This window comes from Pelophylax lessonae (assembly GCF_965119305.1).
Source record: "Pelophylax lessonae genome assembly, chromosome: 9".
In the NCBI taxonomy this organism is placed as follows: domain Eukaryota; kingdom Metazoa; phylum Chordata; class Amphibia; order Anura; family Ranidae; genus Pelophylax; species Pelophylax lessonae.
In genome coordinates this window covers 258,803,282-258,817,476 of record NC_138776.1, presented here as the reverse complement: position 1 = coordinate 258,817,476, position 14,195 = coordinate 258,803,282, and the positions used below count along the sequence as shown (strand labels likewise).

The 14,195-nt window shown below is 43.5% G+C and overlaps 3 protein-coding genes across 3 annotated transcripts in view; 1 reads left to right on the top strand and 2 right to left on the bottom strand.

The window, feature by feature from the left end:
* The window catches only part of LOC309563432 (uncharacterized protein), a gene marked incomplete at both ends in the record, with an annotated part of 92,770 nt that extends 88,974 nt beyond the window's left edge, over positions 1-3,796 (bottom strand). Inside the window, 1 exon segment of the mRNA XM_082267827.1 lies at positions 3,733-3,796. Coding sequence (XP_082123953.1) covers positions 3,733-3,796 — 64 coding nt within the window.
* Positions 1-14,195, bottom strand: part of LOC309564412 (uncharacterized protein) — a 1,531,146-nt gene that overhangs the window by 1,482,537 nt on the left and 34,414 nt on the right.
* On the top strand, positions 7,296-8,667 carry LOC309563431 (putative nuclease HARBI1; the record flags this gene model as incomplete). The annotated part of the gene is made up of 2 exons (XM_082267826.1): positions 7,296-7,773; positions 7,894-8,667. Exons 1-2 carry the CDS (start codon positions 7,330-7,332, stop codon positions 8,665-8,667), a joined length of 1,218 nt encoding a protein of 405 aa, XP_082123952.1. The 5' UTR covers positions 7,296-7,329.

Below are 14,195 nucleotides of genomic sequence, written 5' to 3'. Positions count from 1 at the left end.
AAGTGTGGGCTCTGGCTGGGCCACTCAAGGACATTCACAGAGTTGTCTCGGCTGTGTTCTTAGGGTCGTTGTCCAGTTGGAAGATACATCTTCCCCCCAGTCTGAGGTCCAGAGCGCTCTGGAGCAGGTTTTCATCAAGGATGTCTCTGTACATTGCTGCATTCATCTTTCCCTCAATCCTGACTAGTCTCCCAGTTCCTGCCGCTAAAAAACATTCCCACAGCATGATGCTGCCACCACCATGTCTATTGGCCAGGTGATGAGCGGTGCCTGGTTTCCTCCAGACATGACACTTGCCATTCAGGCCAAAGAGTTCAATCTTTGTTTCATCAGACCAGAGAATTAGGTTTTTCATGGTCTGAGAGTCCTTCAGATGCCTTTTGGCAAACTCAAGGCGGGCTGTCATGTACCTTTTACTGAGAAGTGACTTCCGTCTGGCCACTCTACCATACAGGCTTGATTGGTGGAGTCCTGCAGAGATGGTTGTTCTTCTGAAAGGTTCTCCTCTCTCCACAGAGAAATGCTGGAGCTCTGTCAGAGTGACCATCAGGTTCTTGGTCACCTCCCTCACTAAAGCCCTTCTCCCCCGATTGCTCAGTTTGGCCGTCGGCTTTTCTAGGAAGAGTCTTGGTGGTTCCAAACATTTCCATTTACTGATGATGGAGGCCACTGTGCCATTGGGATCTTTAATGCTGCAGAAATATTTCTGTACCCTTCCCCAGATCTGTGCCTCCATACAATCCTGTCTCTGAGGTCTACAGACAATTCCTTGGACTTCATGGCTTGGTTTGTGCTCTGACATGCACTGATAACTGTGGGACCTTCTATAGACAGGTTTCCAAATCATGTCCAATCAACTGAATTTACCACAGGTTGACTCCAATCAAGTTGTAGAAACATCTCAAGGATGATCAGTGGAAACAGGATGCACCTCAGCTCAATTGTGAGTGTCATGGCAAAGGCTGTAAATACTTATGTATATGTGATTTTTTCGTTTTTTTTGTTTTTAGAATTTTGAGGAAAATAATAAATTTAATCCATTTTGGAATAAGGCTGTAACATAAAAAAAATGTGGAAAAAGTGCAGCGCTGTGAATACTTTCCGGGTGCACTGTATACATTTAAAATACAAGCCATATCAAGGATATACTGTAATACATATAATCCATACTATAGAACAGTGTTGGTACATTGACGACATTGTTACCGGGAAACTCGAGATGGACCTTCCTCCATCTCATTTCTTGGAAACATGACAACATACTGAAGAACAGAGAACTAAACCTTTCATATGAAGTACTGCAATAATGGACAATATTGGTTTACCATCTACTGCAAGTCTCTTCAACCTAAAGCAGAGGGAATTGTTGTGATGGTTGGTTTACCATCTACTGCATGTCTCTTCAATGTAAAGCTGAAGGAATCACTCTGATTATTGGTTTACCATCTAATGCATGGCTCTTCAACCTAAAGCAGAGAGAATTGCTCTGAATCGTTGGTTTACCATCTACTGCATGTCTCTTCAACCTAAAGCTGAGGGAATTGGTCTGATGGCTAGTTTACCATCTACTGCATGTCTCTTCAACGTAAAGCAGAGGGAATTTCTCTGATGGTTGGTTTACCATCTACTGCAAGTCTCTTCAACCTAAAGTTGAGGGAATCGCTCTGATCGTTGGTTTACCATCTACTGCATGTCTCTTCAACCTAAAGTTGAGGGAATCGCTCTGATCGTTGGTTTACCATCTACTGCATGTCTCGTCAACGTAAATCAGAGGGAATTGCTCTGATGGTTGGTTTATCATCTACTGCATGTCTCGTCAACGTAAATCAGAGGGAATTGCTCTGATGGTTGGTTTATCATCTACAGCATGTCTCTTCAATGTAAAGCTGAGGGAATTGCTCTCATGGTTGGTTTACAATCTACTGCATTTCTCTTCAACCTAAAACGGAGGGAATTTCTCTAAAGGTTGGTATACCATCTACTGCATGTCTCTCCAACCTAAAGCTGAGGGAATCGCTCTGATCGTTGGTTTACCATCGAATGCATGTTTCTTCAACCTAAAGCCGAGGGAATCGCTCTGATCGTTGGTTTACCATCTACCACATGTCTCTTCAACGTAAAGCAGAGAGAACTGCTCTGATTGTTGGTTTACCATCTACTGCATGTCTCTTCAACCTAAAGCTTAGGGAATTGCTCTGATGGTTGGTTTACTATCTACTGCATGTCTCTTCAACGTAAATCAGAGAGAATAGCTTTGATTGTTGGTTTACCATCTACTGCATGTCTCTTTAACCTAAATCAGAGGGAATTGCTCTGATTGTTGGTTTATCATCTACAGCATGTCTCTTCAATGTAAAGCTGAAGGAATTGCTCTGATCATTGGTTTACCATCTACTGCATGTTTCTTTAACCTAAAGCTGAGGAAATTGGTCTGATGGCTGGTTTACCATCTACCACATGTCTCATTAACGTAAAGCAGAGAGAATTGCTCTGATTGTTGGTTTACCATCTACAGCATGTCTCTTCAATGTAAAGCTGAGGGAATCACTCTGATTGTTGGTTTACCATCTACAGCATGTCTCTTCAATGTAAATCAGAGGGAATTGCTCTGATGGTTGGTTTACCATCTACTGCATGTCTCTTCAACCTAAAGTTTAGGGAATTGCTCTCATGGTTGATTTACAAACGTCCACTCCTAGGGAGAGTAGCAGCAGTGATGAACTTTCTCCATATATAGACAATTTGTCTAACCGTGGACAATGACAACCGTGGACAAGTGATGAACAGCAAGGCTTTTGGAGATACTTTTATAACCCTTTCCAGCTTTATGCAAGTCAACAATTCTTAAGCCCCGTACACACGCATCGAAAATTGTCAGGGAATTTTCGGCCAACGTCCGATCTGCCGATTTTCGGCTTGTTAGTATGATGCTTCCGACAACCAACTCCAACTTTTCGGCCGAAAAAAATCTGGTGTGCAGGCTATAAAAATTTTGTTGGCCGTCAACATAACGGCCGATTTTCGTGCAGTCAGAACAGATTTCGACAGGGAAAAATCTGATGAGCAAGTCTGGGCATGCTCAGTGAAGAAAAAACACAAAGAAAACTAACACATGACATCACTTCTGAAATAGAATTTTGTTGGCTGAGAAAATTCGTGTGCAGTCTAGGCACATTCCAACCAACAAAACACAACTTGGACAAAAGTCGGACGATCGGTCGGCCGATAATCGTTGCGTGTGTACGAGGCATTAATCGTAGGTCTTCTGAGAGCTCTTTTGTGCGAGGCATCATTGACATCAGGCAATGCTTCTTGTGAAAAGCAAACCCAGAACTGGTGTGTGTTTTCTATAGGGCAGAGCAGCTGTAACCAACACCTCCAATCTCATCTCATTGATTGGACTCAAGTTGGCTGACATCTCACTCCAATTAGCTCTTGGAGATGTCATTAGTCTAGGGGTTCACATACTTTTTCCACCTGCACTGTGAATGTTTACATGGTGTGTTCAATAAAAACATGGCAGCATTTCATTCTTTGTGTGTTATTAGTTTAAGCAGACTGTGATTGTCTATTGTTGTGACTTAGATGATGATCAGATCGCATTTTATGACCAATTTGTGCAGAAATCCATATCATTCCAAAGGGTTTGCATACTTTTGCTTGTAGCTGTACTTCATTCCCATGAAAAAATGAAAATGTGAATAATTTCTGCCTTTAGTGTGTATTACTTACCTGTGCCTATAAGTAGAGAAGATTCCTCCAGTTCACTTTTCATAATCATCTCCCCCTCCTCCATAGACTGCTGATCTCCACTCACCAACCTCTCTTCTTCCTCTTTAACCACTTTACCACCGGAGGATTTTCCTGCTAAAAGACCAGGGGTTATTTTGCGATTTTTTACTGCGTGACTTTAACGGACAATCGCGCGGTCGTGCGACGCTGTACCTAAACGAATTTCACGTCCTTTTTTTCCCACAAACAGAGCTTTCTTTTGGTGGTATTTGATCACCTGTGCGATTTTTTGATCACGCGCTATAAACAAAAAAAGAGCGTAATTTTTGCAAAAACAACAATATTTTTCACTTTTTTTTATATGAAATTCCCCCAAAAAAAAATGTAAAAATCAAAATTTTTTAAAATTTTCGGCCAATTTGTTTTACGCTACCTATGTTTGGTAAAAAAAATCGCAAAAAGCGTATTTTGATTGGTTTGCGCAAAAGTTATCGCGTTTACTAACAAAGGGAAAGATTTTTGTCATTTTTGGTGTTTTTTTTTTTAACGAGTAATGGCGGCGATCTGCGATTTTTTTTGCGGTACTGCGACATTGCGGCGGACAGATCGGACCCTTGACTGACATTTTTGACACTTTTGGGGGTACCAGTGACATTACTGCAGTAATCAGTGCTATATATATGCACTGTTACTGCAAAAATGACACTGGCAGGGAAGGGGTTAACAGTATTGGACAGGGAGGGGTTAAGTGTGTCCTAGGGGCGTGATTCTAACTGTGTAGGGACAGGTCTACTAGTGTAAAAACAAAGATCAACAGTTCTACATAGTAGAACTGTTTGATCTTCACTTTTACACAGGGAGAACTGACAGGTGGCTTGTTTACACAAGCCGCTCTGTCTTTCTCCCGCTGTAGCGGCGATCGTAGTGTGACCGGCGGACATCGGGTCCGCCAGTCACACTCCCGCACTCCTCCGTGAACGAGCCGAGGCGGGCGCGCGCCTCGGCGGGCGCGCGCCCGCCCGCTATTGGCTCTGGAAGGAGTGACAGGCGAGCGACGTAGACCTACGTCACTCTGCCTGGCCGGGGCCGACTGCCGCAGTAAATATACTGTGCGCAGTCGGCAAGCGGTTAATCTCAGTTTTGAATTCTTTTAGTTCTTCACCCTAAACCCCAAAGATGAAAGTTTTCATTGATAAAAAAATACACAAGACTCAATCAAGAAATGTCATCTCATAGCTTCGAATAATTTTTGAGTCCCATCTACCTGATCATGGTGAATGATGGTGTGATCTTTTCTTGTGGAGTTGAAAGAATAGGGAGCGCCATCTTCCTCCTTAAATTGCTGATTTCCCCAGACTAATGACTCCTCGTCTTCTTTTTTTAATTCAACTTTGATATCCTTCAATTCTCCGTCCTAAACCCCAAAGATGACAAAATACATTTGTAAGGCTAAACTTGCCCAGAAGGCTTCTTCTATGGACATGCTCAGTCCCACCTACCTGATGATGGTGAGGGATGGGGTGATCTTCCTGTGTAGAATCCCGGGAATACAGAGGACGAGGACATCTCTCTGGTGGGTTCCCATTACTGGATCCATCTGTAGGAAACACACACACTGACTGAATACATTGTTTCTATGTGTTTATCAGATGATGGGGGATCTAGGTGGATCCTCCGTACTGCTCTCTCCTTTACAATAAAGTCTCCTCTTACCCGGTAATGTGAGGGGCGGCTGATTCTCCATCATGAAATACAGTGATGTGGAGGCACGGTGATGGGTGATGTCCTGTGAAGACGGCTGCTGGGTGATAATGGATCACCAGATATTTTCTTCACTACTTTATAATCCTGTGTAAAGAGAGAAGGTAACAATTATCACTACAGACCTCCCAGAATCCTCCTCACCTCTCCAGTAAAGTCTGTCTGTGTCTCAGTTGTTGAGATTTCCTCTTACTTGTTGTCCATGTGAGAGCTGTCAAAAAGGACAGTTGTGAGGGGAAATCAGCCTAATGGGGACACACATAAAAAATAATCTGAAACAGATTTCTAGCCGATCCTTTCTTCATCTGACCAAATTTAGAATAGAAGTATTACCTGATAAATATCGAACTAGAGAGAATACAATTTTACTAAATAGTACTGACCATGTATGATGGAGGATATGTGGACATGACATTGTTCTGTGTGCACAGTGGAGGGAAATGTCTATATTGTGAGCCCCATCCTATAAGTATTCCTGGACTGGCTCTGGATGGACAGTTGGATAAATGGCTCTATATTTAGGATGTACTGTATCTGGTCTATAAACCAGAGGCTCTGGATGGACAGTTGGATAAATGGTTCTATATTTAGGATGTATCTGGTCTATAAACCAGAGGCTCTGGATGGATGGTTGGGTAAATGGTTCTATATTTAGGATGTATACAGTCTATAAATCAGAGGCTCTGGATGGACAGTTGGATAAATGGCTCTATATTTAGGATGTATCCGGTCTATAAAGAAGAGGCTCTGGACTGACAGTTGGATAAATGGCTCTATATTTAGGATGTATCCGGTCTATAAAGAAGAGGCTCTGGACTGACAGTTGGATAAATGGCTCTATATTTAGGATGTATCTGGTCTATAAACCAGAGGCTCTGGATGGACAGTTGGATAAATGGTTCTATATTTAGAATGTATCTGGTCTATAAACCAGAGGCTCTGGATGAACAGTGGGATAAATGGTTCTATATTTAGGATGTATCCGGTCTATAAACCAGAGGCTCTGGATGGACAGTTGGATAAATGGTTCTATATTTATGATGTATCTGGTCTATAAACCAGACGCTCTGGATGGACAGTTGGATAAATGGTTCTATATTTAGGATGTATCTGGTCTATAAACCAGAGGCTCCGGATGGACAGTTAGATAAATGGCTCTATATTTAGAATGTATCTGGTCTATAAACCAGAGGCTCTGGATGGACAGTTGGATAAACGGCTCTATATTTAGGATGTATCTGTGTACATATTTAAATTCTCTATATATACGTTTATTAGTATCTGTTGGGGATAAAAGACGTCACAGTGACTATGGAGGAAGAGGACGGACATGACGGGGGGGGGGTTACTGGGTGTAAATATAAAATAATATCATATTACCTCCTTCGTTCCCAGTTCCAGCAATGACTCCTCTTCACTTCCTGTTAACCCACCTCTAACCTGGAACTTCCTATTTATATCTGACATCACTTCCTGTCTGCATCTCAAATTACTTCCTGGCTGTGCGTTCCACTGACAGTAAAGGGCCATACACACTTGACGAAAATCGGACAAAATATCCTCTGAATTTTCTCTCTCATGCTCGCATTCACAACCGTTTTTAGTTGACAGGGCAATAATGTTCACAAAATTTCTCGTCCGATTTTTGTTTTTTTTCGTTGACGTTTTGTTCGTAGAGTGTGATGTAAGTACGTATACGTTGACCCCCGAGGCCACGCCTTCCTTCTTCCGGATGTGACGTGGCTTTTGTTCTCGGATCATTCGTGAAACTGCGCCTCGGATTTTTCAGAATCTTTGAGATTTATCACCTTTTTCGTTATACAACGATCTTGGAAGATGGATATCGAAACATCCGAGACCCTTGCTATACTTGGTCTTGGAGTCCTGGCTATCCAAAGGCAGCAGAAAAGGAAGATGAAGAGGAGGAGAGCATGGTGCAAGAGGTGGCTGCTGAACCGTGACCAGTTCTCTCATATGTCACTACTGAGGGAATTGAAAGAGAACAATCCTGATGACTTCAGGAACTATTTACGGATGACTGACGAGTGCTTCCAAGTACTCCTGAGTGCAGTGCGGCCATACATCCAAAAGCAGAACACCATTCTGCGGAAGGCTATCACTGCTGAACAGCGATTAATCGCCACCTTGCGTTACCTGGCCACGGGCAGAAGCTTACAGGATCTAAAGTTCACGCCAGGCATCTCTCCGCAAGCCCTTGGAGTTATAATACCTGAAACCTGTAATGCCGTCATCCAAGTCCTCCAGGAAGAGTACATAAAGGTATATATACATGTATTTTAGACTAAATTGATAATTGTTGAGTATGCCTGTTCAATTTGCAAAAACCTAAAAACATATGTATTGATCCTAAAAATGTTTATATTTTTTGTATGTTATCAGTTCCCTACAACTGCAGAGGATTGGAAGGAGATCGGAGTCCGATTTAACCAGCAGTGGAACTTTCCAAACTGTGGAGGAGCTGTGGACGGTAAACATGTTCGAATTAGCCCTCCCCCAAAATCGGGTTCCTATTATTATAACTACAAAGGCTTTTTTAGTATAATTTTGATGGCTGTGGTAAATGCCAACTATGAATTTATATATCTGGACATCGGGAAGAACGGTCGTAATTCGGATGCCGGGGTTATTGATCAGACCGAATTTTATAAAAGGTTGATGACCGGAAATCTAAATTTGCCTGCACCTGAGGATAACATTGAAAAATTGAATTTCGTATTCGTGGCAGATGACGCCTTTGCACTCTCGGAAAATGTATTAAAACCATTCCCTATGCGCAATCTCACACGAGAAGAGCGAATATTCAATTATCGACTGTCTCGGGCTAGGGGCGTAGTGGAGAACACCTTTGGAATTATGGCAAATCGGTTTCGGATTTTCCTGACTACCATCAGCCTGGACATAGACAAAGTGAACAAACTTGTTCTGTGTTGCTGTATTCTACATAACTTTCTTCGGAGACATGCAGCTAAATACATTTCTACGCATCAATTTGATGAGGATCCAGCAAGGGCAGGGAACACATCTGGCGATGTCATGACATCCATTGGCATGGGCTGTTCTGGACTAGCCACTCAGAGCGCTAGACAAAACAGGCTAAACTACATGAATTATTTCAATGGGGTTGGTGCAGTGGAGTGGCAAAATGACATGTAACCGTCAGGATGTGCATATTCTTTAAACTGTTATTGTTTCCCTATTATAATTACCCAGCAGAAATTGTTGTTTTTCATGTTATATGCCTGTTGCATCACATAGTTTGTTACATTTTTACAGTTCATTTCATATTTCTTCTTGTTCAGAGTGTTATAATTTAATAATAAATATTTTTGTATATTGATACACACGCCACGATTCTCTTGTCTTCTATATTTGCATCTAGACATACCAATTCATTGATCAGTTAACGTAAGCCTATTGACTACTATAAAAGACCATATCTGATGTTCGAATGATTAGACAGAAAATGTACTTCCAGTAACAGAAAAATATACTTTATTGGCACATTTTTACATAACCAAAAAATGTAGTATAATGATAAAGTGGGCATCATTTCCCTGGTGCAAATTGTTTCATTATTTTGTTAACATTTTCAAATATTAAAGCGGAGTTCCGGGCACAAAATCGACCTAATCGATTTTGTGCCCATCCGCTGGCTCTTCTTCACCTGAAAAGGAATTGGATAGTTAGGTATATATTTTTTTTTTTACTCACCTTGTAATTGTAGATAGAAAATACTCACCTATTCTCCACTTCCCCCCTCTGTGCCGCGGCTCCGCCGTCACTTCCTGGCTTGCAATGATTCCTGGGAGCTGAACATCATCGCTCCTAGGAATCAATGCGACGGCACCGGCCCCGCTCGTCACTTCCGGGGCGACGCCGCATTCCCTGCTAAACAGCTTCTGGGCATGCCCAGAAGCTGTGGAGGAATGCGGCGCCGCACCGGAAGTGACGAGAGGGGCCGGTGCAGGCGCATTCTGGGAGAAGACACGGAAGAGGACGCAGAAGAGGATCGCGCCGGCTTCAGCTGCCCACAACAGAGATGGCAATGCTGTAGAAGAAATTTTATAAGTAAGTATTTCTTCTTGCAGGTAAGTGCGAACCGGGACAGATCAGAGGCTATCCATTGTGGAATGTACTAGCCCTGACTGTCCCGGGGGTATGTTTATTGAAAAACTGTTTTTGTGCCCGGAACTCTGCTTTAAAGTGCCTACAAAGTGCTATATAGTACAGTAACGTTGTGCAATGTCATCTTGAATTCAGCTCTAATATTAGAAGAAAAGTGAACACTTTTTATTAGGCAAACAATGTCATTTTTACATAATTACAGTACGTAGGAGTGTCATTGTCTTCCATCTTGATTCCAGTTGAGGAGATAGTAGCACAATATAAATGAACCTTACTTTTACTAAGATTAATGAAATGTACTAACAGAGGGGGGTGGGAGGGTATTTGAGGGAAGGGGATGTACTGGGTTTGGCAGACAACTGCATCCCTGTGTCAGAGCACAATATTGGAGATGATTATCTCTGTGAAAACATGCATATAACTTCAAAAAATTCTATGCAGCCTGCAAAAAATATAACAGACCTCATAGAATTACTGTGGAAGGTCAATGACGTGTTTAACCACTTGCCGACCGCCACAAGTACATATACTGCGGCGGTCAGCCCCTCACAGGCAAAGTGACGTATGGGTACGACGCTAGCCTGTGAGGCTCTGGGGAGCGAGCGCACGCTGCCGGAGGCGCGCTCCTGCGCGGTCACGGACTCCCCCGCGCGTGTGACCGATGGACCCGATGTCTGCCGGTCACTTGCGATCGTCGGGTGGAGAGGGAGAAAGGCAGACGGCTGATGTAAACAAGGCGCCTGTCATTCTCCCCTGTGTAGAAACAGTGATCATACGGTTCTACTATGTAGGACCGTTGATCACTGTTCCTACAGCTCAAGCCACAGCCAATCACAGTTAGAATCACGCCCCTAGGGACACACACCACCCCTCCCTCTCAAAAAAGTTAACCCCTTCACTACCAGCGTCATTTTACAGCAACAGTGCATATGTATAGCACTGATTACTGTAGAAATGTCACTGGTAACCCCAAAAGTGTCAAAAATGTCAGTCAAGGGTCCGATCTGTCCGTCCAATGTCGCAGTCCCGCAAAAAAAATCACAGATCGCCGCCATTACGCGTTAAAAAAAAAAACAACAAAAATATATATATATATACACATACATCTTTTTACATATATGTCAAATATGCATTGCTCATTGGATAGGACACAAATCATACATTATGCGCACCTACCTGTACTGCTCTGAAGGGTGTCTGAGTCCACGTTTTCAATTATTATCGTTGAACACTGCTCACTTTTCCCATTTGTGCTGTTAGCATATCTTTTCCTAGATATTTTCCGTTTAGAAAGGTGCTTCTTGATTTTTCCTGAAAAGAAGAACATGTCATGTCAATTCTATATGCTTACAACAGGTGCACAGTTCAACCACATTGCAAAAAACACAAGATTGAAAAGCCCCAATACTTACTTTTCTTTAGGATTTTGTGGATACTTGCAAGCTTCTCAGGTTCTCGATGTTTGAGATCTGACCATCTCTTTCTGACTTGCTCTTTGGATCTTTCAACCCCACACTTTTGCAGAATTTGCAGAATTTTCGTAAGAATCTGGTCCTTTCTGGCGTTTGGTTTGAGGTAGTTCTTCAACCGTCCATCATAATCGTATTTTTCGAGCAGGTGCACCATCTCCACCATTTCTTCAATGCTCATGGCTGTTGCCTTTGCTCTACCTCCTTGGTTCCTGCTCTTGCGGCCTTCTCCGGTGTCCTCCATCTTTCCTGTAGCCCTGTGTCGCAGATGGCGTCTGGCGGGCACATACCGACTCCGCGTGATATGGAAGGGCGGAGCCACGCACAGAACGCACGAGACGTTGGTCATGAACCTTTTTTAACTGGAACTTTCGCCATTGTTCCCGAAGTTCTCCTGGAAAATTCCTCTATACTACGGAAGTTTCTCTTTGAGACTGATTTTTCTTTGTGATACGGATTTTTCCCCATGAAGACGGCCGAAAAAAATTTTGGTGTTCGTCCCTCCGTTTTTTTTTCGTTGAAAATGTCGGGATCGGCTGCCGAAAGTTGTGTACACACTAGGCGAAAATCGGACGATTTCACATCGGGCGGAAATTTTCGGCAGATTTTCTACTACTGCTTAAGTGAGACCCCCTGATTTTGGCGAATATAAAAACTCCAGCCTGCGTTGTTTTTCACACTTTCATCATTGCATTCTTCATTTTAGCTGCACAGATTATGCAAGTTCAAAGTCAAACAATGAAGACTTACAATGAAATGTATTTCTTTTTGTAGTATAGTTCATAAAATGTGAAATTAGAACATTAAAACATATATTAAACTTTAGGATACAGTGTTATGTTAGAAATAAAGTACACCAAGTAAAAAATAAAAATAATATACACAGTGCTGTGCGAAAAATGTCTCGGCTCTGGCACTGAGGATATTTCTGAGAAACTCTTAAGTGCACCAGATTGTATTCAAGATGTGTATCTGCTGTGTGTGTCCAGCCAGCTAGATTTTGGGCGAGTCCCTCTAGGGTGGTGGCCAGAGGTATTGCGGTCTGTGATAAGTTGATCCCACCTGGTTTTACTTCACCTCCGCCATCCAACAAAGTCCTTGCCTTGGTTTGCGAGTCGCTGTGGTTGGGCATACTTGGCAAGAATACAATGACAATATGACATGGACAGGCTCTGTAAGCCACTGATGGGGATTACCCGTGTATCACTGATGAAGGTAATTTTGAAGTTATAGAACCTATCACTGCAGCCATGAAGAAGACAACTGAGATGGCAGTGTTGGGAATATTCTATCTGGAACTTGTAGAGGCTCCATGTATCCCTAGTATATCAGCTGACAAACATGTGGAACTGAACCTTCTGGACTCTGTGAAACTGAACCTTCTGGACTCTGTGAAACTGGACCTTCTGGACTCTGTGAAACTGGACCTTCTGGACTCTGTGAAACTGGACCTTCTGGACTCTGTGAAACTGAACCTTCTGGACTCTGTAAAACTGGACCTTCTGACTCTCTGAAACTAGTCCTTCAGGGGTCTCTATAACTGGACCTCCTGGACTCTCTAGAACTGGACCTTCTAGACTCTCTAGAACTGGACCTTCTGGACTCTCTGAAACCTGGTTTGTTGATCATGGTATCACTGTGCTTGATTGGCCAGCAAACTTGCCTGACCTAAACCCCATAGAGATGGGGTATTGTCAAGAGGAAGTTGAGAGACACCATACCCAACAATGCAGTCAAGCTGAAGGCCGCTATCAAAGCAATCTGGGCTTCCATAACACCTCAGCAGTGCCACAGGCTGATTGCTTCCATGCCACGCCTCATTGATGCAGTAATTCCTGCAAAAGGAACCCCGATCAAGTATTGAGTGCATCCTATACTGTACATGGACAGACTTTTCAGTAAGCCAACATTTCTGTATTAAAAATCCCTTATTTATTGGTCTTATTTAACCCCCTCCCATCCGCGCTACAGCCTATATACGGCTGCAGCGCGGACTCGAATTTTCGGGAGGCCGTTTTTAAACGGCCTCCAGTGACACGCCCCCCCCGCGCGCTCCTGCGAGCGCGCAGCGGGGAGAATCTGTGTCGGCCTTGTCCCTTGGACACGGCCGATCACAGATCGTGGTGAATGGCCAATCACAGCGGCCATTCACCACGTGATCAAGCCGTCCAATGAGAGATGATCTCATATGTAAACATATGAGATCATCTCTCATCGCCGGCGCTCCTTCCTCACACAGACACTGCAGTGTGAGGAAGGAGGGGGAGCCGACAGCCGCTGGGGACACACACAAATGTAATCAGGGCACTGATCACCAGTGCCCTGATTACTAAAGGTAAAAAAACCACACACATTGCCCCCCCATCAGTGCCCACAGTGCCCGCCATCAGTGCCCCCATCAATGCCCACAATCAGTGCCCATAGTGCTGCCAGTCAGTGCCCATCAGTGCCTGCTCATCTAGGCACTGATGAGCACTGACTGGCAGCACTATGGGCACTGAGTGTGGGCACTGATGGTGCTGCCCATCAGTGCTCATCAGTGCCACCCGTCAGTGTCCATCAGTGCCACCCGTTAGTGTCCATCAGTGCCGCCTATCAGTGCCCATCAGTGCCACCCGTCAGTGCCACCTCTCAGTGCCCAGCAGTGCCACCTCTCAGTACCCAGCAGTGCCACCTCTGTGCCCAGCAGTGCCGCCTATCAGTGCCGCCTATCAGTGCCGTCTATCAATGCCGCCTATCAGTGCTCATCAGTGCAGCATATTAGTACCTCCTCATCAGTGCCCATAAGTGCCACCTCATCAGTGCCCATAAGTGCAGCCTATCAGTGCCCATAAGTGCAGCCTATCAGTGCCCATCAGTGCCGCCTCATCAGCGCACATCAGTGAGGGAGAAAAATTTATTTTCAAAATTTACTCGCAGAAAATAAGAAAAACTTTTTTTTTTTTTTTTCAAAATTTTCTGTCTTTTTTCTTTTTTTTTGTAAAAAATAAAAAACCCAGAGATGATTAAATACCACCAAAAGAAAGCTCTGTTTGTGTGAAAAAAATGATAAAAATTTCATATGGGTACAGTGTAGCATGACCGCGC